At 43.8% G+C, this 26,447-nt stretch overlaps 1 protein-coding gene across 9 annotated transcripts in view; it reads left to right on the top strand.

The window, feature by feature from the left end:
- ARHGEF11 (Rho guanine nucleotide exchange factor 11) overlaps nt 1-26,447 on the top strand; it is a 127,351-nt gene that overhangs the window by 27,305 nt on the left and 73,599 nt on the right. For 4 of the 9 annotated variants that reach the window (XM_049880832.1, XM_049880833.1, XM_049880827.1 and 1 more), the window contains exon 1: nt 1,386-4,262. The exons of 2 other annotated variants lie outside the window; for them this stretch is intronic. In XM_049880832.1, coding sequence (XP_049736789.1) covers nt 4,207-4,262 — 56 coding nt within the window. In that variant the 5' untranslated portion in view covers nt 1,386-4,206. Of the gene's footprint in view, nt 1-1,383; nt 4,263-26,447 lie in introns of those variants that run through there. 3 more of the 9 variants (XM_049880825.1, XM_049880824.1, XM_049880831.1) reach the window with 2 other exon arrangements.

Below are 26,447 nucleotides of genomic sequence, written 5' to 3'. Positions count from 1 at the left end.
AGAAGCACTAAACATGCACTAAGCACTAAATATTAGCCCAGTTAACTGGGATGTCCCATGAAACCAGGACCGTAAACCTCCAAACCAAGGAACCAAATCCGTGAAATGTTGGTTGTACAAGCCTCAGTAGCTACTGTTTTTTTTTTTCCTTCTTCTTCTTTTGGTCATTGTTGTAAATATATATATATCACACAACGTTTTTACAGGTGTACAACTTCTTGACAGCAATTACAACGATCAGCTGTGCAGCTCTACCCTTAACCAGTGGGATTTTTCTATCACAGTTAACCCCCCATTTCCCCTTCCCTTCCATCCCTGGTAACCACTAATAAACTTTCGTCTCTATACATTTGCCTTTTTTTGTCTTTTTATATAAGTGAGGTCATACAATATTTGTCCTTTTCTGATTGGCTTATTTCACTCAGTATAATGTCTTCAAACTCAATCCATACAGTAGCATGTATCAACACTTCATTTCTCCTACTGGCTGAGTAGTATTCCATTGTACATACATACCACATATTGTTTATGCGTTCATTTGTTAATGGGCATTTAGGTAGTTTCCACCTTTTGGCTGTTGTGAATAGTGCTGCAGTGAACACTGACATACAAGTCTCTTTTTGAGTCTCTGTTTTCAAGTCTTTTGGGTATATACCTAGGAGTAGAATCGCTGGGTCATATGGTAGTTCTATTTTTAGTTTTTGGGAGAATTGCCACACTGTTTTCTGTAACAGCTATACCATGTTACATTCCCACCAGCAGCAGGTAAGGGTTCCAGTTTCCCCACATCCTCGCCAACATTTGTTATTTTCTTTTTTTTTTGTTTAGCCATCCTAAGCCATTGCCACTGAGTCGATTTCGACACATAGCGACCCTATTAGGACAGAAGTAGAACTGCCCCATAGGGTTTCCAGGGTGCGCCTGGTGGATTTGAACTGCCAGCCTTTTGGTTAGCAGGCATAGCTCTTAACCACTATGCCACCAGGGTTTCCTTAGCCGTTCTAGTGGGGGTGAAATGGTATCTCATTGTAGTTTTGATTTGCATCTTTCAGGTGGGTAATAACACTGAACATCTTTCCATGTGTTGGTGGCCAATTGAGTGTCCTCTTTGGTGAAACGTCCAAGTCCTTTGCCCATTTTATAATTGGATTATTTGTCTTTTTGTTGTTAAGTTGTTCAAGTTTTATACATATTTTGCTTAATAGATTCTTGTTGGATATATGGTTTCTGAAGATATTCTCCTAGTCAGTAGTTTGTCTTTTCATTTTTTGGTTAAGTATTTTGATGAGTAGAAGTTTTTAATTTTCATGAAGTCTCATTTATTTATTTTGTCTTTTTCTGTTTGTGCTTTTGTTATTAGATTAGATAATCCATTTTTAAAAGCTAGGCTTGACAGTGTTGCCCTTTTTTCTTGTTCTAAGAGTTTTATGGTTTTAGTTTGCACGTTTAAGTCCTTAATCCATTTTTATTTTTTTGTGTGTGTGATGTGAGACATGGATCCTTTTTCATTTTTCTGCACGTGAAAATCCAGTTGTCCCAGCCCTTTCCCCCATCAAATGGAATTGCTTTCTTAATTTCATTCAGATTGTTAATTGCTAACATATAGAAAAACAGTTGACTTTCGAATATTGAGTTTGCATCCTGCAGCATCGCTAAACTCATTTATTGGTTCTAACAGTTCTTTTTGTGAACACTTTAGGTTTTTCCTTATATACGAGATCATGCCACGTGAAATAAATTTAACTTCTTCCTTTCCAATTCAGATGTCTTTTACTTTTTGTTTCTTGCTAATTGCCATTGCCAGAACCTAGGGTACAATACTGAATAAAAGTGGCAAGAGCTGCCCCTTCCCCCTCTGTTAGGGAGAAAACATTCAGTCTTTCACCTGTACATATGATGTTAGCTGTGGGCTTTTTGCAGATGACCTTTATCAGATTGAAGAAGTTTCCTTCTAGTCCCAGTTTTTGAGTGTTTTTATTATGGATTTTGGATTTGTCAGATTTGTTTGTGTGTGTGTGTGTCTATTGAGATGATCATGTTTTTGTTCTTTATTCTATAAATACAGCATATTACGTTGATTGATTTTCGTATGTTAAATCAGCCTGGTATTTCTGGGATAAATCCTACTTGGTTTGGGTGTGTAATCCTTTTTACATGGTACTGGATTCTGTTTGCTAGCATTTTGATGAGTTTTTTTTTTTTTTTCCTTTTATTGTGCTTCAGGTGAAAGTTTACAGAGCAAATTAATTTCTCATTAAACAGTTAGTACACAGATTGTTTTGTGATATTGGTCACCATCCCCATGATGTGTTAACAGTCTCGCCTTCTGCATCCCGGTTCCCGGTTTCCATTTGTCCAGTTTTCCTGTGCCTTCTTGTGTTTGCTTTTGGGCTAGTGTGCCCTTTAGTCTTGTGTATATGATTGAGCTACGAAGCCCATTCTTCATGTGTGTTAACATTGGCCCTATAAAAACCTAAACCAAACCCACTGCCTGCTGTCGTGTCGATTCCAACTCATAGAGACCTATAGGACAGAGTAGAGCTGTACCATAGAGTTTCCAAGGAGTGCCTAGTAGATTTGAACTGCCGACCTTTTGGTTAGCAGCCAGAACTCTTACCCACTACACCACCAGGGCTTGGCTCTGTAGGCCTGTCTGATCTTTGGCTGAAGGCTGGACCTCAGGTTTGATGAGTATTTCTCCCAACAAGCCTGTGAGATTAGGGTCCTCGTGAAGAAGCTGAGGCGTAGGTTAGGCAGCTTGCCTGTGAACACATGGTGCGAAGACTGGAACAGGGAAGCAAGACTTTTGGATTTAGTCTAATCTTCTGTCAGCTGCTTTACTTTGTACCTGTTATATCATGGATAAGCCACAGTTGATTTCATTGATTTGGGATGTTTCCTTTTGGATTGAAAACTCCCAGAGAGTGATCTCTCTAATGTGCTTATTATACCAAACCAAAAAAACCCCAAACCTGTTGCCGTCAAGTCGATTCCAAATCATGGGAACCCTACAGGACAGAGTAGAACTGCCCCATAGGGTTTCCATGGAGTGACTGGTGGGTTTGAACTGCCGACGTTTTAGTTAGCAGCTGTCATGGATTGAATTGTGTCCCCCCAAAATATGTGTCAACTTGGTTAGGCCATGATTCCTATTATTGTGTGCCTGTCCTGCATTTTGTGATTGTAATTTTCTGTTAAAGAGGATTAGGGTGAGATTGTAACACCCTTACTAAGGTCACATCCCTGATCCAGTGAAAGGGAGCTTCCCTGAAGTGTGGCCTGCACTACCTTGTATCTTACAAGAGATGAAAGGAAAGCAAGCAGAGAGGGGGGTTACCTCATGCCACCAAGAAAGCAGTGCTGGGAGCAGAGGGAGTCCTTTGGACCCAGGGTTTCTGTGCGGAGAAGCTCCTGGTCCAGGGGAAGATTGATGACAAGGACCTTCCTCCAGAGCCGACAGAAATGGAAAACCTTCCCATGGAGCCGATGCCCTGAATTTGGACTTGTAACCTACTAGACTGGGAGAAAGTAAATTTTTCTTTGTTAAAGCCATCCATTCGTGGTATTTCTGTTACACCAGCACTAGATGACTAAGACAGCAGCCGAGCTCATAACCACTGTGCCAGCAGAGCTCCATACTCATCATAGAGTCACACAGTTAAGCCTTAATATTGAATGCATTTTGGATAAGTATGAAATTTATACCCTTGGTGATTACTGATTTAATTTTAAACGTGTTTGTGTCTTGTTTCTTTTTTTTGTGGACCGGGAGCATTACGGGGCATGTGTATGTAATTCTACTTTCTTTTTAGTGCTCAGCATTTGCTGAGCCCAAATAAATACTGGGCAGAAGCTTCCGGATTGGAAGGGTGCGTCTCTGCAATGCCAATCTAAACACATCTAAGGACAGTGTATTCTCCTGGCTAGATATCCATCTGGCCTGAAATCCCAGTGTTCTCTGTATTTTGCCTGCATTGTGTTTTTTTGGGTTTGTATACCCCTTCACATCCTCTCTCCTGCCCTCCTACAGAGCAGCTGGCTCGTCAGAGACAGTAACTGCTGAGAACTTACTGACACAATCTCCGCATTAAATCTTTTTGCTCTCTCCACCTTTTCTGACACGTGCACAGGCAAGTGATTACACATTTCACATTGAGGTACAAGCATCTAGAGACCTACAGAAGCTCTTTGGGGCAGCTCAGAAGAATGGACGGGGAGCAGAGCCGCAGCCATTTGCCTGCATATAACGTTGGCAGGCTTATGTGAGTGCTTTTGAACTCTGTGTCTACATGTAACATAATTGCTTTATCGATATCAGCATTGTATCTTTTCCTTGCCACCTGTGAACTCCTTAGCTTCTACTCTAGTATAAAATGGAAAGGAGGGGGATGTTCATTTTATCGTTAGTCAAAACCCAGCATCCTGAGAATATGTCTGGTGCAAAACAAAACCACGTTTTAAATTCCAAAGGCAAATGGAAGTGCTTTTTGAATTAACCTCTTTTTGCTGATGGTGCTGCCTCTCCATTAATGGGGGTATTTGGGACTTGCCTGTGCCCTAATTGATTAAATAATCATTTGTATGTACGAACAGATAAAATGCAAAAGAGTATATGTACATCTTATGATTGTCCCTCATTTTAAATCCAAAGGCCAGTGCTGCATTTTGTGGTCTAGCAGGAGCACTGAGACCTGGCCAATAAGCAGTGTCTTGAGACAGACTTACATTACCAGTAAGAAGAGTGTGTGCCTGCCTCTCTGTTGTCGAGGATGACAATGTTCAGTTTCTAGTTGTGGACCCAGAATACTTTTTTACCCCTTAACGCGTTTCTTTTAGCATCTTTGCTGTGGTTTATTTGATATATAATAAATATACATATTTAAAGTGTATAATTTGATGGTTTTGACATATGTATACATTTGTGACACTGTCACCACAATCGAGATGAGGAACATACCCAACACCCCCAACAGTTTCCTCATGCTTCTTTGTAATCCATCTCTTTCTTTCTCCTCCTCTTCCCCATTCCCAGGCAACTACTTATCTCTTTTCTGTCATTGTAGATTAGTTGGCATTTTTCTGTAGTTCTGTATAAATGGAATCATACCCTGTACTCCTTTTTTTTTTTTTTTTTGGTCTGATTTCTTTCATGCAACAGAATTATTTTGAGCTTCACCCATGTTGCCGTGTGTATCTGCAGTTTGTTCCTTTTTACCACTGAGTGGTATTATGTATCCACTCACCCGTTGATGAATATTTGGGTTTCCAGTTTGGGGCTAGCCCATATAAAGCTGCTGTGAACATTGATATATACATTTACTTTCATTTCTCTTCCGTAAATTGTAGAAGAGAAGTGCCTGCGTTGTGTAGTAGAAGTATAATGCCGTAAGAAACTGCTAACTTGTTTTCCAAAGTGGTTTTACAAGTTTACATCCTCACTAGCAATGATCAGCGTTCCCTTTGCTCCACATCTTTGTCAGCATTTGGTATGGTCAGTCTTTTTAACTTAGCCATTCTGGTGTGTGCATGGAGCCCCAGTGGTGCAGTGGTTAAGAGCCATGGCTGCTAACCAAGAGGTTGGCAGTTCAAATCCACCAGTTGTTCCTTGGAAACCCTGTGGGCCAGTTCTACTCTGTCCTGTAGGGTCCCTATGCTGGGCGATGCGAACAGGTAAGCACTTGGCTACTAACCAAAAGGTTGGTGGTTCAATTCCATCCAAAAGCGCTTCAGAAGAACGGCCTGGCAGTCTGCTTCTGAAAGGTTACAGCCATTGAAAGCCCTGGGGAGGGAGCGCAGTTGTACTCTGACACACACCACGGAATCAACTCATGGCAGCTGGTTTGGTTTTGGTTTAGTGTGTGTGTGGAGTGGTATCTTCTTGTGGTTTGAATTTGCATTTACCTGATGACTAATGATGCTAAACATTTTTTATGTGCCAAGGAAGAAAAGGTCTGACAATCTGCTTCCATTAAGATTACAACCAAGGAAACCCTACGGAGCAGTTCTACTCTGTGACACATGGGGTCGCCATGAGTCGGAATCGACTTGACAAAGCAGCTGCCGACAACAACGTGACGTAGTATTAACCCAGTTACTGAGTCGTAAGGGTTCTTTGTATATTATAGATGCAATTTCTTTGTCGGATATATGTTTTTGCAAATATTTTCTCCCAGACTGTGACTTGCCTTTTCTTTTTTCTTTCTTTTTTTTAAGCTTTTTGTTATTGTTGTACAAAAATATATAACACAACATTTGCCAATTCAACATTTTTTCAGGTATACAGTTTAGTGATATCAATTATGTGTTGCTTTTTTTAATAATGTCTTTAAAATGTTTTAAATTCGCATACAGTAAAATACAGTGTCTTTTGAAGAGCAAAAGTTCTTAATTTTGATGAAGTCCAATTTATCAATTTTTTTCTTTTATATTCATACCCTTTGTATTTAATAAATCTTTGCTACATTCAAAGTCACTATGATTTTCTCATGTTTTCTTCTAGAAGTTTTATGGTTTTTAGCTCTTACATTTAGATCTATAATTTATTTTGAGTTACTTTCTGTATAAGGTATGAGAGGGGTTCAGGCTTTTTTTTGTTTGTTTTTTTGCATATGCGTGTCCAGTTGTTGTAGCGCCATTTGTTGAAAAGAGTAATTTTTTTCTCGTTGCATTGCAGTGGCACCTTTGCCAAAAAATCAGTTGACCGTTTACGTGTGGTCTGGCCTCTGTACTGTTCCATTGATCTGTATCTGCCTCAGGCAGCATTACACTATCTAGATCACCATCGCTTTATAATAAATAGGTCTTAAAATCAAGTAATGTTAAGTCTTCCAACTTTGTTCTTTTTTCAGAATTGTTTTGGCTGTTCTAGGTCTTTTTCATTTCCATATAGGTCTTAGAATCAGCTTGTCAATTTTCTACAAAAGTTTCCTCCTGAGATTCTGATTGGGATTGTGTTGAATTCATAGATTGATTTGAAGAGAATTGGCATCTTAACAATATTGAATCTTCCAATTTATGAACATGGTATATTTCTCCATTTATTTAGGTCTTTAATTTCTCTCAGCAGTGTTTTGTAGTTTTTAGTGTACAGGTCTTATACATCTTTTGTCAAATTTTCCCCTAAATATTTCATATTTTTGGTGTTATTATAAATGGTATTTTTAAATATCAATTTTCAGTTATTCCTTGCTGGTGTATATGAATACAATTGATTTTTGTATATTGACCTTGTATCCTGCAACCTTGATAGACTCGCTTATTAGTTCTTGTAGCTTTTTTGTTGATTCCCTAGCATCTTAGAATTGGCTGATTATAAATTATGTTGTTTGCAAATAAAGACAGTTTTACTTCTTCCTTTCCAACCAGTATGTGTTTTGAGTTTTGGAGAAAATTGGGAATTTAGAACTTTTTACTAGGCCTGTGGGACAGATGTTGGATTCTCCCTCACTAGGAATTCTCTAAAAAGTAAAAAAAGAAGAGAGAATATTAAATCCTTATATCAGTTCCTTTATTGATTCCATGAGCATTTGGTGTCCACCATGTGTCAGGCACTGTCCAGTGACTAATGGAAGAGACATAGAAACAAGAAATGGTAATTTAACAAGTAGCCATAGTAGTTATGATAGAAATGCTGTGAGCACTCAGAGGCAGGACTGTTGAGAATCAGGGAACAGAATGAGATGGTTTCTGTGGGCCCTGCTGCCCCAGCTGGGTGTGGTGAACAAAGGACTGGAGATGGTTGATGGAAATGCTCTGAACTGAGCTGTCCAGAGAAATTCTACATCCTTCTCATCCTGATTGTCCATATTTAATTATTATTGAGATTTTGAAAGGCATACCTCTTTCTTTGTAGCTCTTTTTTCTTCTTCCTATTTTCTTTCTTTTTTTAATCTTATGTGGGCTGGTACATAGCCTGGAATCTCACTGACCTGAGGCCGGGACAGTGGCGCGGGGGTAACTGACATCATGTTAATAACAATACTACATTATGCTGCCGTGCCCAGAAGAACCCTAGGAGTGAATACTATTGCCCTCATTTCTGAAGCTTTATTTTTTAAGGCAGTTTAACGTGTATCATCTTATTTTTTATCTTCATAGGAGTCCTTGAGGTATTTACATTTCTCATACATTTTGAGGGGAAAACATGCCTTTGTCTTTGTGGCCCCAGCATATTGGCCAGAATCTGGTGAGTGGGAGGTGGGAAGTAGATATCAGTGTGTGTGTGTTGGTATAATTGCTCTTTAGTTAGTTATCGTGCTTTGGGTTCCTCTAAGTAATACAGGGTAATTCCTGTTTTACAGATGAGGAAATTTCTCGAGGCTACCAGAGAGTAAATGACAGTAGCTACCTTTTATTGAATGCTTACTATGGGCCAGACCTGTAATAGGTGCTGGAGATACATTATTTCATTTAATCCTCACAATAAACACCAAGAGTTATTTGTGAGTAGCTGGGTAGATCAGGGCCCCTGGCAGACATATTTACTGATGACCCAGCTCTAAGAACTTAATCAGAGGTTCTGCCTTTGTTGTTTCATTAGTACTAAAAACCTAGAGATATGCAAACCCCAATTTGTTTCTAGGACCTCAGTGTCATGGCCTAACTCTTCACCCTGTTGCGAAAAAGAGTCTCTCCCCTCCCTGAGTTGAGAATTCCTGGAGAGACCAATATAGAAAGGACCAGTACGGCAAAGCGACTAGCACATGGTAGAAATTTAGTAAATGTTTCTGAGTGGATGAATGTATCTGGCTCACCATGGGAAAGGTGCCCATCAGGCCAGGGTGTCAGGAGTCAGCTGGCTGATTTTCCATTCCAGCGTTTGTTCCTCCTTCAGTGGTAAGAAGCACTTGGCGGTACCACCTGTGGTAAGGCCCTCCAGTGGTCTTAAAACTGTTACGGGACAGGTGCTGCACATTACAGAGTGCCTAGAGTGAAAGGGTGGTGGTAAGCCTTCAGGCTGCAAAGATAAATAAGACAGTTCCTGCATCAAGGAGCAGGCAGACTATTAACTTGATAATTACAGCGGGAGATGAGTGCAGCCATAGGGGCACAGGATGAAGATAAGAGCTGGCCTGGGGAGGGGAGTGGGCTTGCATGTTTGTTTGTTTAATAAATACTTGCAAAGTGCTTACTATGTACCAGGAACTCTTGTAAGCACTTTGTACATAGTAACTCCTTCCATCCTCCTAACAACCTTGAGTTAGGTACTATTAGTGTCCCCGTTTTACAGCTGGATAATGAGGCATAGACAGTTAATTTGCCCAAGGCCACACAGCTGGTAAGTCATGGAACTAGGATTCTAATCCCGGCATTCTGGATCCAGAGTCTGTGTTCTTAACCACTGTACCATGCAGCCTCATAGAGGTCCTGAAGTAGAGGGAAAAAAATTAGAAATGTGAACATTTGTATCAAATTGACAAGCTGTATTATTTAATCGGAGGTAACTGGAGACCCTGGGTGATGCAAACGGTTAACATGCTTGACTGGTAAGCAAAAGGCTGGAACTTCGAGTCTACCCAGAGTCTTCTCGGAAAAAGGGCCTGGTGATCTACTTCCAAAAAATCAGCCATTGAAAACCCTGTGGAGCACAGCTCTACTCTGGCATCCATGAGGTCTTCATGAGTTGGAGTTGACGTGACAGCAACTGTTTTTTTTTATTGTCTGACTACGTACTTAGAAGGAAGCATCAAGATTGATTGCCAGGGTGTCTACTTTGGGCAAGAGAGAGAATACAGGAGGACACAGGTGGGGTGTGTGGAGACAAGTTTTTTGATGTATTGAGTTTGTGTATCTACAGATTGGTGATGTCTACAGGCTGAGGTGTCCCCCAGAAAGTTACACATAGGAGTTTGAAAGTTCATAGACGAAGGGCTGAAAATAAGATTTGGGAGTTATCAGTGTTGTAAGAGTTGATTAAAACCACCAGAGTAGATGCTATCCCCAAAGAAGAGAATATAGAATAAGAGCAGGCCCCCCCCCCCGCCCCACCACTGTCGAGTCTCTTCCAACTCATAGTGACCCTGTAGAACAGAGAACTGCCCCGTAGGGTTTCCGAGGCTGTAAATCTTTACAGAAGCAGACTGCTGCATCTTTCTCCCACAGGGCAGCTGGTGGGTTCAAACCACCAACCTTTCAGTTAACAGCCAAGCACCTTAACCACTGCACCACCAGGGCTCCTCAGAATAAGAGTAGTAGGCCTGAAAGAGAGAGGTCAAAGTGTCAGATGCAGAGAGAGGTCCGGTTAGATGAGAGCTGGAAAAGAAAAAATCCTTCAAATTTTCAGTTAAGGGCCATTGATAATCTTATTAAAAAGAACCTCATCCGAGTTCTAGGGACAGAATTGCAGTGGATTGAGGAGTAAGTGGGAGGTGAAAAAGTGGAGACAGTAAACGTAGACTACTCTTTTCAAACGTCTGGATGAGAAGAGAGCGATTGGTAATAGCTAAAGGGACTTGCTGGGTCAAGGAAGATTGTGACTCATAACGACCCTATAGGACAGAGTAGAACTGCCCCGTAGTGTTTCCAGGGAGCACCTGGTGGATTTGAACTGCTGACCTTTTGGTTAGCAGCCGTAGCTGTTAACCACTGTGTCACCAGGGTTTCCTAAGAGAAATTTGGATAAATTTATAGGCTGAGGGGGTGGTGCTAATAGAATTGGAGGGATCTTGAAGAGTCAGGAGAATCTTCAGGCGAATGGGAATGGATGCAGGGGTATGAGTGGGATTTGGCCTTGAACTAGAGGAAAGGCCCTAAGATGACGGAGTGTAGAGTGAGGAGCTGGTAGGTGGAGGTAGGAAGTTGAAGAAGAAAATGCCTAAAGGCTGTAGTTAGTGAGATAATTTAATGGTGGAGAAAGGGCAGACATTAAATATGGAACTTGAGGAGAGCAGTAAAGATTTGAAGTAGTGGTGAAGGGCGCATGGAAAAGAGGATAGACCAAGGCCAGCAAAACCCAGACTGGGGCCCTGAAGGCCTCCAAAGGCTGGAGACCTGGAATCTGCACGTTAGGTAGGTTGCACTGTGGTGTGATTCTCCCCAGCTGAGCTCAGCTAACTGGACGTAGGAGCAAAATCCACAAATGGGAGCTTGTTGGGCAGGTTTGATGGAAGGGTTGGATTGTATAGGAATCAGAATTGCTGCTTTAGGACATCAACTGTGAAATCCAGGCTGGAAAGAAGAGAAGCCAGGAGGGGGGCTGACACCTGGGAGGAAAATAGGACGAGGGACTGGTGAGGTCACTAATAGGTGAGAGAGCTGATATGGGACTGAATGTGTGAGCCAGGGGAAATTCAAGGAATTATAAATGTGTCGTAAGAAAGAGGCCCGTAAGCAGAGATTGGCTGTACAGAATTAAGAGGCGTTGTAATAGAGGGCGGGAGAGTATGTGGTAGAATGGAGGCTGGGAGGAGGTGTGAGCAGCCATCCTGGGAATGTTTGAACTGAGGCTTGAGGAGAGAGCAGGACTTTGCCAGGCAGACAAGGAGTAGGCCCTGTGAGGCGTGGCTCTGTTATTTAAAGCAAGACAGAACCAAAATGAGCGTGTCTTTGAAGTAAACCTACCCACTGGAGGAGGCTCTTGATATATGTGGAGTAGGGTGGAAGTATGAGGAGTTGGGAACAGACTCAAGTAAAGGTGATAGAAAGGAGATGAAGTTCAGCCCTGTAGGTAAAGTAGGTTATCTATAGGGCAGAGCAACAGTGGCAAATGGTCCACACGTGCAGTTCGCTCTACTGGACAGAGCACAGAATGAGGGGTCCCGGTGAATGTTAACCTGCTGGCTCCATGTCCTCTCTCCCACATCACTACCCATCAGACCCCAAGACCTGCTTCATCAGCACCCTTGTCCCAAGACCCACAATGACTTTGCACTGAACAAGAAAGGGAGATCTCACTTGTGTCATATTTTACTTTCTTCTTGAAGCCTAGCAGCGCCTCCCAGTAGGCACTCAGCACAGTTTGTTGAGGGAATGGCTTAGAGATGTAGCTGCTGCTGTTAGCTGTTGACAGTGATGAGAGCAGTTAACACATACATCACTTCCTGTGTACCAGGCACTGTTTGCAGTGTTGTTTTTAATCCTCAATAACAATGCTGTGAAGTTGGTGCTGTTTTTATCCATACTCAACACACATGATTTGGCAAAAAGCATTGAACAAATACCTGGACAGAAAAGCTATTTACTGTGGTAATGTGAGGGATAGGTGTCCATCTGGAGTAGATTATGAGGTAAGTAGTCATACAGGAGTCTCCTAAGAGAGTCCTAGGGTGTTTATCCTTCTGGGTGCTCTCTAAGAGCTTAGCTCAAAACCACTAACCTCCGGATGGCTTTCCTTGATGAGCCTCATTTTCTCATCACTGCATTTGTTACTCGGTACTTTCTGTATACAACTGGCTCTTTGTGGATTTGCCCTTAACTTCTCCTTTGTACATTGTGTTTGCTGCCTGTCTCCTAACTCCTCAAGATTGTAAGTTTCCCAGGTACCATGTTTGTACTTTACGTTTAAGGCAGTTTTATGTATCAATAAAAACTTGTTAACTATTGATAAAGGTAAATGTTGACCATAAATACAAAGATTTCTGAGCCATTTGAGTAGCATATTAAGTATAAATCCACTTTGTATTTGATAAGCAGACTCTTGGTAGAGATAGAGGTCACTGATTTGAAGGTTTGACATAGACACACTTGAGTTTTTAAAGATTTGTGGGAGTTTTAGTTCTAAACTGCCTCTAGGATTTATTTAAGTTCATTCTTAATTATCTACAGCTGACAGACCAGGCAATCTGACTTTTTACTTCCTGTGGACTTTATCACCATCTCTGTAACTCCCACTCCTGAGTGCAGCCTTATGGCTCAACAATAGCTGGGAGGAAAGCCTTAGAAAGCAAAGCGAGCCTTGCCTTTTGTTCCTTTCTCCGCCTTGTGTAGGAATGAGGTAGAACATAGGAGGGCAGCTTCTTTTGCATACCTCCCAGCATAGAGTGAGAAGCACGGAGAAGTTGAATAAGGTGTGATACGGAGAAACTGAACCCATTTTTCCAGCTTCTCCCAGTGTTGTTATTTCCAGAATGGCTGACACCCCTACACTGATACGCAAATACATTCCAAGGCCTTGGTGTAACAGAAAGCTCACTGGCTTGGGATAGGAGCCCTAGAGTCTAGTTTTCCTCCTTCTTCTAGGGACCTTGGAAAATCCACCAGAGCCTCTTGGCATCAATGTTCTCATCTGTGAACTGAGGGCATTGAGATCCTCTCTAGCTCTGAACATTCTATGATTCTGCAGGAAGTAGACCCGCATACCTTCTATTTTGTTATTCTAAAATGTTCCTCCCTACATTCTCTCAGGCAACTAAGACTTGAATACTTAGGTTTAAATAGAACTAGGTTATTCTTTCATTTAGTATGTATTTATTGAGCACCTACTATGTGCCAGGAACTGTTGTAAGCACTGAAGATACAGCAGTGAACAACACAGAATTCCTTGCCTTCTTAGAGCTTACGTTCCAGACAAGTAAAAGAAATTACAGTGTGCCAGATAATTGTTTAGGAGACAAAACAAAGTGTCAGGAGTGTGAGGTTGCAATTTTAGATGAGGTGGCCAGATACCTTAGGTGATAGTCGAGTAAAGAGGAGAGAGAGCGTGCACGTTTGATTCTGCCTGGCCAAGTGGGAAACTGACACCCTGCCAGGGGAAGCTGCTTCATCCATATCGTACAAGCATAGTTGTGGCTCGCAGTTGCTGACTGCCCACTTCTGTTTCTACTAACCTTTCTCCCTACCACCCCATCATCCTGTTTCGTGCCAGACGCTCTGCACTAATGAATGATTTCACAGCCCTTTATAAATCTCAACCCAAAGACTGTAATAAGAAGTTCCATTAACACCCCTGCCGCCAGCACACTGCAGGAATCTGGGAGACCCTGGCTGGTTGGACATCCATACCACCTCCTGACATAGCTCGATGTTCACATACTTCTGTGGCTTCCTTCTGTCCCCCTTTAACTGCTTTTTCTCTTTTGCTCAGTTTTTCTCTCTTCTTTCTCCGTATCTTTGCACATAACCCCTCGATCAGAAATCTTTTTGTGTTCTACCATTTTCTTGGTATTCGTCTCCCCTTAGTTTTGTAACTTCCCTACTTCCTCCCCTTCGCTTTGTCTTTTCATCGTGTGTCTGTATTTATTCCATCTCTTTCTAACGCTTCCCTTCTCCCCTGTGTTTTCCCTCCTGCTTTCTGTCCTGTCCTTCCCTCATACCCTGTGATGTATATGGAAAGCTGAGGTGACAGAGGTAAGGCGCCGTCTCTGCTTGTCCGCAGAGTAAGTCCAGTCTTGGCATCTCTGCTGTCTCCCCCTAACTTTGCTCGGCCTGTGCATGCAGAACCCACTCGGGGGGAGAGTCCAGCACAAGTTGGTTAGGGCTTCAAGGGCTGCTAGTCTCGGCCAGTCCGGCCATGTAGGAGCCCTGTTCTCTCCAAGCCTGCCCCACAGGGCTCGTGCTCCAGGTCTTGGGTTGCTTCATTTGGGCCCGTCAGCCTCTGGCTCAGTCTCTTGGCACATTTACACTTGGTGAAGTATGGGGATGGCATCACATATCAGTCAAATCATTAAAGGTTCAGAGCGATCCAGGGAAAGGGTGCCAGACCTTTCACCAGTCACTGCCATCTCCTCACTGCCTTTCTGACCTGAGTCCTATCCAAGTGTCCGGAAAATCGGAGCCTCTTGACTTCCCCTTGGCATTACCAAAAATCAGAGCGTTGAGTCTCAGTCCAGAGCTGCCTTCTGCTCCGGAGGGCAAACAGGACCGTAAAGGAATCTTCCTCCTGTCCTCAGAACCCTTTTTCCTGGGCCCTGGTGAGAGTGACAGAGAGCCTAGATGCTACCCATTCCTACCCTGTGATTATGGTGCTTATGGTGGGGGGCATCCTAGCTCCCTCCCTCTTTCAGTCCCACTCTGTCTTCAAATCGGAATCAACCTCAGGATTGGAAGGAGTCTTGGCAGTCATCTGATTAAACCAGTCCTCTGATTCTTAGCCCATGTGGTTGTGTGACTCCATCTTGAATCTCTCTGATTTCTCCTCCGCTGTCCCGTCCCTTAGTTTCTGGCTTGTGCCAGTGACATTTGTCAGCTGGCTTATTAAATAAGTAGATAGGACAGTGCTGCATGCGTAAAACCAGAAGCCCAAACCCATTGCCGTCTAGTCATTTCCAACTCATAGGGACTCTATGGGACTACGGAGGACGGCCCCAGAGGATTTCCAAGGCTGTGATCTTGATGGAAGCAGACTGCCACATCTTTCTTCCCCGGAGCAGCTGGTGCATTCAAATCACCACCCTTCTGGTTAGCAGCCAGGTGCTCAACCACTGCGCAACCGGAGCTCCTGCTGTGTGTGTAGAATCTTATATTTTGTAGTGGATGCTGTGTGTGTGTTCCTACGCAAAAAGCTCCCATTTCATCCAGCTGGCCAGCAGAGGAGAGAATGCAAAATATTTCAAGAGTGGAAGACACATCCTTTCCTCCCAAGAAGTTAACAGCTTAGGTGTGGAAAGCAGAGATGTAGAAGTATTTTGATTTGAGAATACTCAGAAAAAGAGTATCAAAATAAGTGCCATTTAATATACAAATCATGTTTCTTAGGATGAATTCCCAAGAAGTTTTTGTATTTTTGGTCATCCTGGATATATCAAATATAACTTGAAATAAATGGTTTGTTTGTTTTTTGCTTTGATTTTGTTGTAAGAAATTAAGCAGAAGTACAAGGCGGGTGTATGAGGGCTGAGGTTATGCCAGACTAGGGTGAGGGTTTGATCATGAGAGGCTGAATCAAGGACAAGGTCTTGAGGTTGACGTGTTTTAAGCCAGGTTTTAATGGGCAGAATTGGCTCAGTACTAGGCTGCTTTGGAGCTTTTCTCAGTCTTCTCTGTCAGCCACATTTTGGGGGCTCTTGAATGGACTGGAGAAACTGTCCTAACAACCTTCACTTCTAGCCTCTGAGCCATAACTATTCAAAAGACCTTTAGGATGTTGAAGTCCATCCCTATTTGGTATGTCACCTTATCCCTGTCCTCTCTACTGTCCAACATTAACGTCATCTTCTGGGAGCCTCTGGAGGTGATTCCAGGTTACCCAGACCCTTGAAGGCCTTCATCATTATCGGAGAAGAGAGCAGCCCAGCCCTCAGACCACTGGGCGCAGTAAGAGACAACATTCAGTTTTGTAGTGGTGTGTGTCTCAGGCAGTCACTGGGCTAACTGAGCAAATCTACTCCCCAGGCAGTGGGCAGTCACACGGCAAGAAAGAAGGAGAGGGCTGCACAGTGTAAGTGGGAATCAGGCCCATCTTCCAGGATAGAAGAGCAACACATTTAGAAAAGAAGGCAAGGCCTGGCGTTCCTTCCTGTTAGCCAAGATTGGGAGGGAGGAGGAGCTGTGAGAGGGGTAAATTCCCTGCAGGACCCCTCCAGGATCTTGGAGATAAGAATCAGAACCTTAGATTTCTTTGGCCTTCTAGATGTCCTCTTTTCCACATCCTGTCCCCAGCCAAGACTGTTTCCTTCTGGAGAGATGGAGGTTGCTGTTTCCTATTCCACACGCTCCCTTTCATTGTCACATTTGGGGGCTTACCAGGGAACTCCTTCCTGATGTCATCTTTGTGGGCCTTTGGGAAGTAAGAGATGGAATGAGGGGAGGGGCTGTGAGAACACTCCCCTTTCTGTGTAAGTTATTTTCAGCTCTTGCTGTCATTCAGCATTAGTTGTATCCATGAGATGGCTTCTTTCCTCCCCTGGTCCCACCCTTCTTCAGTTTCCTGGAAATGCAATGGAGGCAGGAAGAGAGAAAGGATGGAAATTCCCATTGCATCCCTCTCCACGGTGCAGTGGTTGAGATGGGGTTTTGGGTGAGGGGGGATGGGAGATGGAGAGAGATGGAGTCAGCTCTGGAGGAAGAGGCCAAGAGACTGCTGAGCCGATGGTATGGGCCTAATTACTCCTCTGCTTTGAGCTTGCCTGTAATTGTGGTTTCTGGGAGCCAGCGCATACTGGAAATCTGCTGGAACAGCAGAGATTTGGGGTTTCCGCCTGGGATAGAGTTGAATTTTCCACTTGGAACAGCTTGCCCAGCGCCCATTTTTAGTTGGGGGGCAGGCTGAGTCCCCAAAACTCAAAAGGGGCAATTAGGGTAGTCCTAGGACTACAAGGCTGCCCTTTGGAACTGAATGGGAGATTGTATACCCTGGAATTCTGTACATTTTTGAAAAGTTCAGAGAGGCAGTAGATAGTAGGATCTGGGGAAGAGATCCTGAAAATCTTTTGATGTTGAAAGTGAGGAGATCAACCCTGCCCCTAACCTTGGATAAGCAAGTTAACCTCTCTGGACCTTAGTTGCCCCATCTGTCTTTATAGGGGTGTTCCTGAATAAGAGATGGGAAAATGCTGGGGAGCAATTTAAATCCCCTCTTTCCCACCGTGGTGCTAATAATAACAGCCAACATACTTTAAGCAGTTACTATATGCTCTGTACTTAATTGCTTTAATGAATTCTGTTATTAAATCTTGGAAGTAGTTACTAACCTCTGTTACAGATGAGGAAACCTGAGGTTGAGAGGTTAAATATCTTGCCCAAAGTCCTGGAATTAGTACGCGTCAGCATCAGGACTACCAACTGCAGGGCCTGATTCCAAAGCCTGTGCGTTTGGCCAGCAGACTTGTAAGTGGTAGTCTGCATTCTGGTAATTTTACACTTGTGCCAGGAAACACTCAGAGCCAGACTGGCTTAGTAAGGACTGACTGTTGGACTTAGAGTCAGGGAATCTGAGTTCAAGTCTTAGCTCTACCCCTCACCAACCCTGGGATATCAGGCAAGTCCTTTATCTCCCCCACCTGTAAGATAGATACGCTCAGAGTTGTTCTGAGGATCAAACAAGATACTGCCCAGCACAACACCTGGCACTCAGCAGATGCTTACTAAATGTTAGCAAAATCTGAATTTGAATAAGGAGAAATATACAGCCAACCCTGGCCATTCTGAATTTGCAATCTGAGATTTTAGAACAAGGTAAAAGGTGAGCATGGCTCTGTGGCGAAGTAAAATGAATGGCAGGGACTCTAACCAGAGAGCAGCACATTGGCAGAGTGGTCTAAGGAGAAGGGCTACAACGTTTAACTGCTTGGGTTCAGATACCAGCAGCATCTTACCTGCTGGATGCAAGAAATCAAGCCAGTTAACTCAACCTTTCTATAGCCCACTTTCCTCATCTAAAAAATGGCAACGTTAATAATACTAACTCGTGGTTAAATAAAATGAATAATAATGGCTAATATTTATTGAGGAGCCCTGGTGGTACAGTGATTAAGCACTCAGACGTTAACTGAAATGTCAGCAGTTGGAACCTACCAGCCACCCCACCGGAGAAAGATGTAGCAGTCTGCTTCCGTAAAGATTCACAGCCTTGGGAACCCCACAGGGCAGCTCTACTCTGTCCTGTAGGATTGCTGTGAGCTCGAATCGACTCAACAACAGTGGGAACAGGCAATATTTACTGAGGCCTTACCAAGTGCCAGGCCTTGGCTTGAGCCATTTTTACATGTTGTAAATAATTCAGCCCTCACAGTAGTTCCAGGAAATAGGCACTGTTACTATCCGCAGTTTACAGATGAGGACCAGAGAGGTTAAGTAACTTGTCAGAGGACACACAGCTAATAAAGGGCAGAGCCAACAGTTAAATCCAGGAGAAGGGCTTAAGAGCCTGCACTCCTAATCCTATTGTCTCATCACAGTACCAGTTGCTGCCAAGTCATTTCCAACTCCATGTGTGACCCCAAAGTAGAATGGTCTTCCATAGTGTGTTCAGTGGCTGGTTTTTCAGAAGTATACTGCCAGGCCTTTCTTCCGAGGCACCTGTGGGTAGGCTCAAACCACCAACCTTTCGGGTAGCAGCCAAGGACATTAACCCTTTGTACCACCCAGGAACTCCTTTGTCAAAGTAAGTACTTTATTTAAAAAAAAGCTAGTTCTTTGGGGTCTTAAAAGCTTGTGGGCAGGCCATCTGAGATACTCCACTGGTCCCATCTCATCTGGAGGAAGGAATAGTGAAGAAAACCAAAGACACAAGGGAAAGATTCGTCCAAAGAGCTGAGGGACTACAAAAACCACAGCCTCCCCCAGACTGAGTCCAACAACTAGATGGTGTCCGGCTACCACCACTAACTGCTCTGACAGGGATGACAGTAGAGGGTCCCGGACAGAGCTGGAGAAAAATGTAGAACAAAATTATAACTCACACGCATACAAAAAAAAGTCCGGACTTACTGTTCTGACAGAGACTGGAGAAACCCTGAGAGGACGGCCCCTGAACAGTTTTTTGGCTCAGTAATGAAGTCACTCCTGAGGTTCACCCTTCAGCCAAAGATTAGACAAGCCCATAAAACGAAATGAGACTAGATGGCACACGAGCCCAGGGGCAAGGACAAAAAGGCAGGAGGGGACAGGAAGGCTGGTAATGGGGAACCCAAGGTCGAGAAAGGGAGAGGGTTGACGCTTCGTGGGGTGGACAACCAAAACAATATGTGTATTAATTGTTTAATGAGAAGCCAATTTGCTCAGTAAACCATCCAAAGCACAATAAAAAAAAAAAAAAAAAGCTAGTTCTCATCATTATCATCATCGTTGGAATCCCACCTATCAGTCAGTCCACAATTATTTACTAGAAGCACACCCTTGGCACTGTGCTGGTTATTGTGGACTTTGCAGGCAGTAGAAATGAATTTTGTTACGGAAGAGGTCATTGGAGAAATCGAACTACTAGTTACGAAAGTTTCCCAGAGAAGGTAGTATTTGAGTTCAGCCTTAGAAAACTGGGGTGAAGGGCAAGGGTGAGTTGTTTTGAGCATTGAAGTTTAGGAGGAGTTAGAATTTCAACGTTGGTCTTTCACCATTCAACACATTTTCACTGAGCACATACTATGTGCCTGGCTTGGTAGAGAATAAGATAAATATTGATTGCTCAGTTGGCCAATTCAGGTCTGTTTCCTAGATTAAGTCCGGTAGCCTGGCAGTTTCTAGGTTAAAATACTGTTATTGCCCTGCTCAAGGTAGTCCCTTGTTGACATAATACAACCCCACTATGTGTTTGTGCCTAGATAGATTCAGAGTATGTTAGAGCTGGAAAGGAACTGCAGGGACCATCTCCCATCACTCCCCCTCCATACACACCCACCCACCCCCCCCCCCAGCACCACCACCAGAGAGGTGAAGAAATTTGCTTGAGGTCACACAGCTAGTTGGTAACTAGTTAACAACAAAACTAAGACTATAATCTAGATCTTTAGACTCCCAGGGCATTATTTAAACTACTCTGTGCTGTTTTAGGATATACTCTAAGTCAAATTAAGTGCCCTAAAATGTAACTAAGGAGCCCTGGTAGCAAAACAGTTAAGCATTCAGCTGCTAATTGAAAGGTTGGCAGTTCAGACCTACCCAAAGGTTCCACAGGAGAAAGACCTGGCAATCTTCTCCCATAAGATTAAAAAAAAGATTTACAGCCTAGAAAATCCTGTGTGGCAGCTCTACTGTCACGTGGGGCTGCTACAAGTCGAAATCGACTCCGCAGCACCTAACAACAGAAGACTGTAACTACATGGAACAAATGCTTGTCATTACTTTTAACTTTCAGAGGGTTAGCTCCATCTCACAGCACCAGAGAATTTTGTCTTCAGAATATCCCTCTCACTGTGGGGCACCCCCCTCCATCTCAGAGATTTAATTTGGTACGAAGGAGTGTAAGACACAGCAACACTTGCTAGAAGCTGCAGGAGCTCTAAAAAGTCCTTGTCTTCCCGCTGGATGACCTGGGATCTCCCCCAGCAATGAGGGCAGCAGCTCGCTTCCTCTCTGTGTGTGGATGAGCTAGATCTACAGACCTGAGGAACGGGCGGCTAGGCAGGGCCTGCGGAGCATTCTTTTGGTTTGTGGCCTGCCCATTCCACCTCCTGTCAGGCAGGCACATGTCTGAATCTATTGTTTGGGGTTGTCTTAGACCGGGTGTATGTTCTGAAAACAGTGGCTTGTTCCAGCAGTTCCAGTCCCAGCTGTCAGCACCAGAGGATGGCGTAGGGATTAGAGAGTTCTAAAGTGGCTCACTCCGTGATGAAACTGTGGTGAGAGCTAGAGGCATCTGGCTCCTGGGGAAGTTGACTCAAACTTTCTCTGGCTGGCCCTCTCTCAGCTTCTTAAGCAACTCTGTATCCTTTGCAGAGCTGGGTTGTTGGTTGTGGGGGTGGTGGTGTGTGGTTGGAGATGGCGGTGCTGGAAGAAGGCATGCATCCCTCTTTCAGGGCAGATATTTTATTAGAGAGACAGAACACAGAATACTTGAGTTCCATTTTAATGTAATGTAGAGGCAAGGATACGTGATGATTGTTGCTGTTTACTCACAGCCACCCTGTGAACAACAGAACGAAACACTGCTCAGTCCTGGGCCAGCCTCACAGCCGTTATGCTTCAGCCACTGTGTCCGTCCATCTCTTTGAGGGTCTTCCTCTTTTTCACTCACCCTCCACTTTACCAGACATGATGTCCTTCTCCAGGGGCTGATCCCTCCTGTTAACATGTCCAAACTACGTGAGACAGTCTCACCACCCTTGCTTCGAAGGAGCGCTCTGGCTGTACTTCTTCCCAGACAGACTTTTTTGTTTCTTCTGCCAGTCTACGGTGTATTTGCTATTCTTCACCAATACCATAACTCAAAGGCATGAATTCTTCAGTCTTCCTTATTCATTGTCCACCTTTTGCATGCTTATGAAGGTGGTTGAAAATACCATGGCTTGGGTCAGGTGCACCTTAGCCTTCAAAGTGACATCCTTGCTTTTCAACACTTTATAGAGGTGTGTCGCAGCAGATCTGCCCAGTGCAATACCTTGTTTGATTTCTTGACTGCTGCTCCCATGGGCATTGATGGTGAATCCCAGTAAAATGAAATCCTTGACAACTTCAGTATTTTCTCCACTTTTCATGATGTTGCTCATTGGTCCAGTTGTGAGGATTTTTGTTGTTCTTTATGTTGAGGTATAATCCACACTGAAGGCTGTAGTCAGTCTTTGATATTCATCAGTAAGTGCTTCAAGTCCTCTTCACTTTCAGCAAGCAAGTTTGTGTCATCTGCATATTGCAGGTCGTTAATGTGTCTTCCTCTAATCCTGATCCCACGTTCTTCATGTAATCCAGCTCATCGAATTATTTGCTCAGCATACAGATTGAATAAGTGGTGAAAGGATACAACCTGTGATTATAGCCTAAGTCAGATGCTTAAGGGCTAGAAGGATACAAAGACTAGGAGTGATCATCCTGAGAGAGTTAATTGAGGAAGGCTTACTGAAGAAGGGGAGTTTCCAGGCAGTATTTGGAAGGGTAAGGGAGGAATTGTAGGGAGCATGTTGCAGACCCAAGAAGAGTCACCCCCTTCTCCCACCCTCATTGCCTTCCTTCCTTCTCTCTACTTCTAGCAGGGTTTCTTGAAGTCACTAGCTGAGAACGCAGGGGGTAGGGACATTCAGCCTGTGAAGTTCTGGGTCCTCTTCCCCCGTCTTCCACCATTACAGTTGGTAGCTGAGGCAGCTGTGAGGAGGTGTATGTCCACCTGCAGTCGCTGAAGCTGAAGAAAAGCCTACAGCCTCCCGCGTTAGGAAATGGACTGCAGAGGAAGGGAGACATTTTACTGTCAACCTGGATTGTCTTCATGAGTTACTCATGTTACGGTTTAACCTCAGTGGTTTTAAAATCAAAGATCAACTTTCCTCTGTCACCCAGTACTTTACTGTCAATTTTGGTGTGAGCTCAGGAAGGAGGAACTAATTTAAAGTCCCCCTTAACAAAGTAAATTGGAAAGATGACTCTTCTGAGCATACAACATATTATTTAAAAGCTAAATGCAGACTTCTTGGAATGGCCGTTACTCTGGTTTACCTGTTTTATGGTTTGTCCATTATCTGTGCCAGTAATAAAAAGTTAACTCTTAGTTTCTTCTATTTATACAAAGATATAAGAAAACTCAGTCTTTTGAAAGTTTGTCTTTAAATTATATCATTATCACTTTGCAGGAGAATTTACTTCAGGATACATTTACTCTTCCAAAAAACTTTAGGTAGGACATGATGTAGCTGTAGAGTGATTTTATGTTTACAAATAATTTAGTTATCAAAGTGCTTTGTGAGAAGTATAAGGCTTGGTCTTCCCATTTTATCAACATGAAAGCTGAGACCTAGAGGTATTATGGCTTGTCCAAGGTCTGACAGTGGGCGTGATGTAAGCAAGAAAGAAACCTCATTGAACAGATCAAGGCCCTTTCAGATGGACCCTCCTGAGTCCTTGGCCCTGTAACAGATGCTCACTCTTTATCTTGTGATATTTAGGTCTTGTTCCTCCTTATCGCCTTTGCCCTTTGTTAAAACCAGGAAACTCAAATAAAAATATTCGTAGCTTTCATGGACATGACCAGTGCAGGCTCTGAATTGCTTCTAGATCATTGTTGGTGATGGCGTCTATGATTTTTCTCAGTTGAATGCATTTGGCCATGCCTGACCTCAGTTTATTTTATAGGGGGATCTGTCCTTTCCAGGCCTGTAATCAGTCTGAGTCTGCTCTGGGTGCAAAGATCTGATACGCTGAAGAAAAAACGTGAGGGACAAAGAATCGTGGAATGTTAGACCAAGAAAGCACCTAAGATAATCTGGTTCAGCCCTCTCGTTGCAGAGATGATGAAGCCATGGTGCAGAAACGGGTACATTGGTGTCAGGCCAGCTTGAGTTCATGTCCTGGCTCTGCCACTTAATAGCTCTGTGACCTTGGGCAACTTATTTAACTTCTCTGAATCCCGTTTTCCTCATCTGCAAAGGAAAATAACAACGTCTGCTTCACCGGGTTGTTGTGAAGGTTAAATGAATGTCTGTCTCACCGGGTTGTTGTAAGGTTAAATGAATACCTTAACACATTAGATGCTTATGACATAGAATTTTCTTTCCCTTCTATAAGGGTACACAAAAAGAGAAGGGCAGAGCTGGTCTAGAACCCAGATGTCTAGACGTTCAGCCATGTGTTCTTGCCACCATGGCCTCCTCCCTCCCCTGCTGCTGTGACAGCGTGGATGACTTCCCTTCCCCTTCTCCCTCCCCGCACGGGGGCGGGGGGGGCAGCTTTGTGGAGCATGCTTTGGTTAGGTAGCTTGGAGTTACACAATTAGCGAATGGCAGAAGTAGCATCAATACCCAGGTCTCCTGGTCTTTTCTTGCTGTCCTGAAACACTATTCTTTTCATCAAAGGTAGTAACTTACTTTTGACTTGGGATTTATAACAATAATAGGGACCATTTTTAAAGCATTGCTGTGTGCCAGATATTGTGCTAGATCCTTTACTTACATTACAGCAATCCTTACCGCAGCCCTGCAGGATAAGTAGCTGGTCTTCCGGTTTTGTAGATGAGAAAACTGAGGTTCACAGAAAGTAAATAGTGTCCCCAAAATCCTACAAGATGGTCAGAGGCAGGGGCAGGATGCAGGCCCCTTCTGTCTAACTCCGTATTTCACTGCACTGCTTCTCAGCATCAGTTGAATTCCTCAGCATAGCCCAGGCATTGAGCTTTTCCTGAGGACCATGTCACTGTAAGAAAGCCACAGGGGCAGGGTCTGACCTCCCCTAACGTCACAAGGAGGAAGGAGAATCAAGATCAACAGCCCAAAGCTGATTCCCATGAGGCGGGGGTCAGACATGCCATCTCTCTCCACCATCTTTACCAATTCTGACACCAACCATGTCTCCCACAGCACTCTCTACTTCTCTGCTGGGTTTGCTAATTCATTGCAATGGCTACGCAGAACTCACAGACCATACTCATGATTATAGGGTTTACTAGGGAAGTAACAGGTTACAATTCAGCTCAGGAACACTCAAGGATACAGTTCTCCTATGAGGACAGCCTCTTCCCAGCCGTGCTCACAGGCACACCTCTCCCGGGCTCTGAGTCTCTGCCCAAAGGCACTCAGCTTTCTTGCTGTGTGAGCTGGGAAGCCCACTGTGCCACCTCCTGCTGGTTTCTCCTCCCTTAGTGGTGGGCTCTTCTCTTTTGAGTCTCTGGAGTGGCTCATTTCAAACCCAGTGGGATGGCAAAACTGACCGATCCCTTTGGTGGGCCACAATTATCCTACCACAGAGTCCCACCCAGTCACTTGGGTGGGAGTTTTAAGACCATGGCTAGGAAGGTCACACAAAAGCGATTCGTCATACTGTGGTTACAAATTATATAAGTGCTGATAGATCCTGAGAGTGGGTGGGGCATTGGGTTCTGAGTGGGGTATACAGCTAGAGCAGGGTAGAATTAGTCTCTGCTTTTTTTAAGAGCTGAAGATGGCTGCCCCTCAGAGCAGGGCTCACTTCTTCCTCACTAGGGATTCAGAGATACATTCAGCATGCCTCAGCCCCACAGTCCTGGTCAGCAACCATGTGGGAAGTGCTTTGGTAGAAATATATACCCACCCACTGCCGTCGAGTCGATTCCGACTCATAGCGACCCTATAGAACAGAGTAGAACTGCCCCGTAGAGTTTCCAAGGAGCGCCTGGTGGATTCGAACTGCTGCCCTCCAGGTGCTAAAATTATTGGAGGGGTGACTTTGTGCAGGCTTCTATTTCCTTTAACTGGTCTGAAGGGCCGGGAGGCCCCACTATGGGAGAAAAGGGTGAGGTGTTGGTCCAGTTGTGGTCAGAGGGCCAGAACAGCTGCTATCCAATAGAAGTATAATGTGAACCACATGGGTAATTTAACATTTTCTGGTAGCCACATTAAAAATAGTAAAAAGAAACAAACAGGTAAAACTGATTTTGATGATAGGTTTCATTTAACCCATTATATTCAAAATAATGTTATTTTGATGTAATCAATATAAAAAGCTATTGAGACATTGTACTTTTTGGGGGGTACTATTTGAAATCTGGTGTATTATACATACAGTGCATCTCGATGCGAACTAGCTGCAGTTCAGTGCTCAGTGCTGCCCCATGTAGTTCGTGGCTCTTGTGTTGGACAGCACAGGGCTGGAAGGTACTCCCGACGTCAGCCCCTAGCAGTCTCTCACCTGCCCCTTCTATTTTATTCCAGCCTCACCTGGTCCCTGGGCTCCAGCCTGTCCTCCAGCCTAGTCTAGTCACTGCAATCAGACTTAACCTTTTTAAAGGCTAAATCTGATCCTGTTACTCTTAGAAAGCCTTCAACAGCTCCCCATCTGTAAAGAATAAAGTCCATAATCTTTAGACAGTATTTAAGGCCCTCCATAACCAGGCCCTGGAGCCCTGTGTCGCAGTGGTTAAGAGCTACGGCTGCTAACCAAAAGATGAGCAGTTCACATCTACCAGGTGTTCCTTTGAAGCCCTATGGGGCAGTTCTACTCTGTCCTATCGGGTTGCTGTGAGT

Source organism: Elephas maximus, chromosome 3 (genome assembly GCF_024166365.1).
Source record: "Elephas maximus indicus isolate mEleMax1 chromosome 3, mEleMax1 primary haplotype, whole genome shotgun sequence".
NCBI lineage: Eukaryota > Metazoa > Chordata > Mammalia > Proboscidea > Elephantidae > Elephas > Elephas maximus.
The sequence above is the reverse complement of the archived record's forward strand: the minus strand, read 5'-3'. Positions and strand labels throughout refer to the sequence as shown.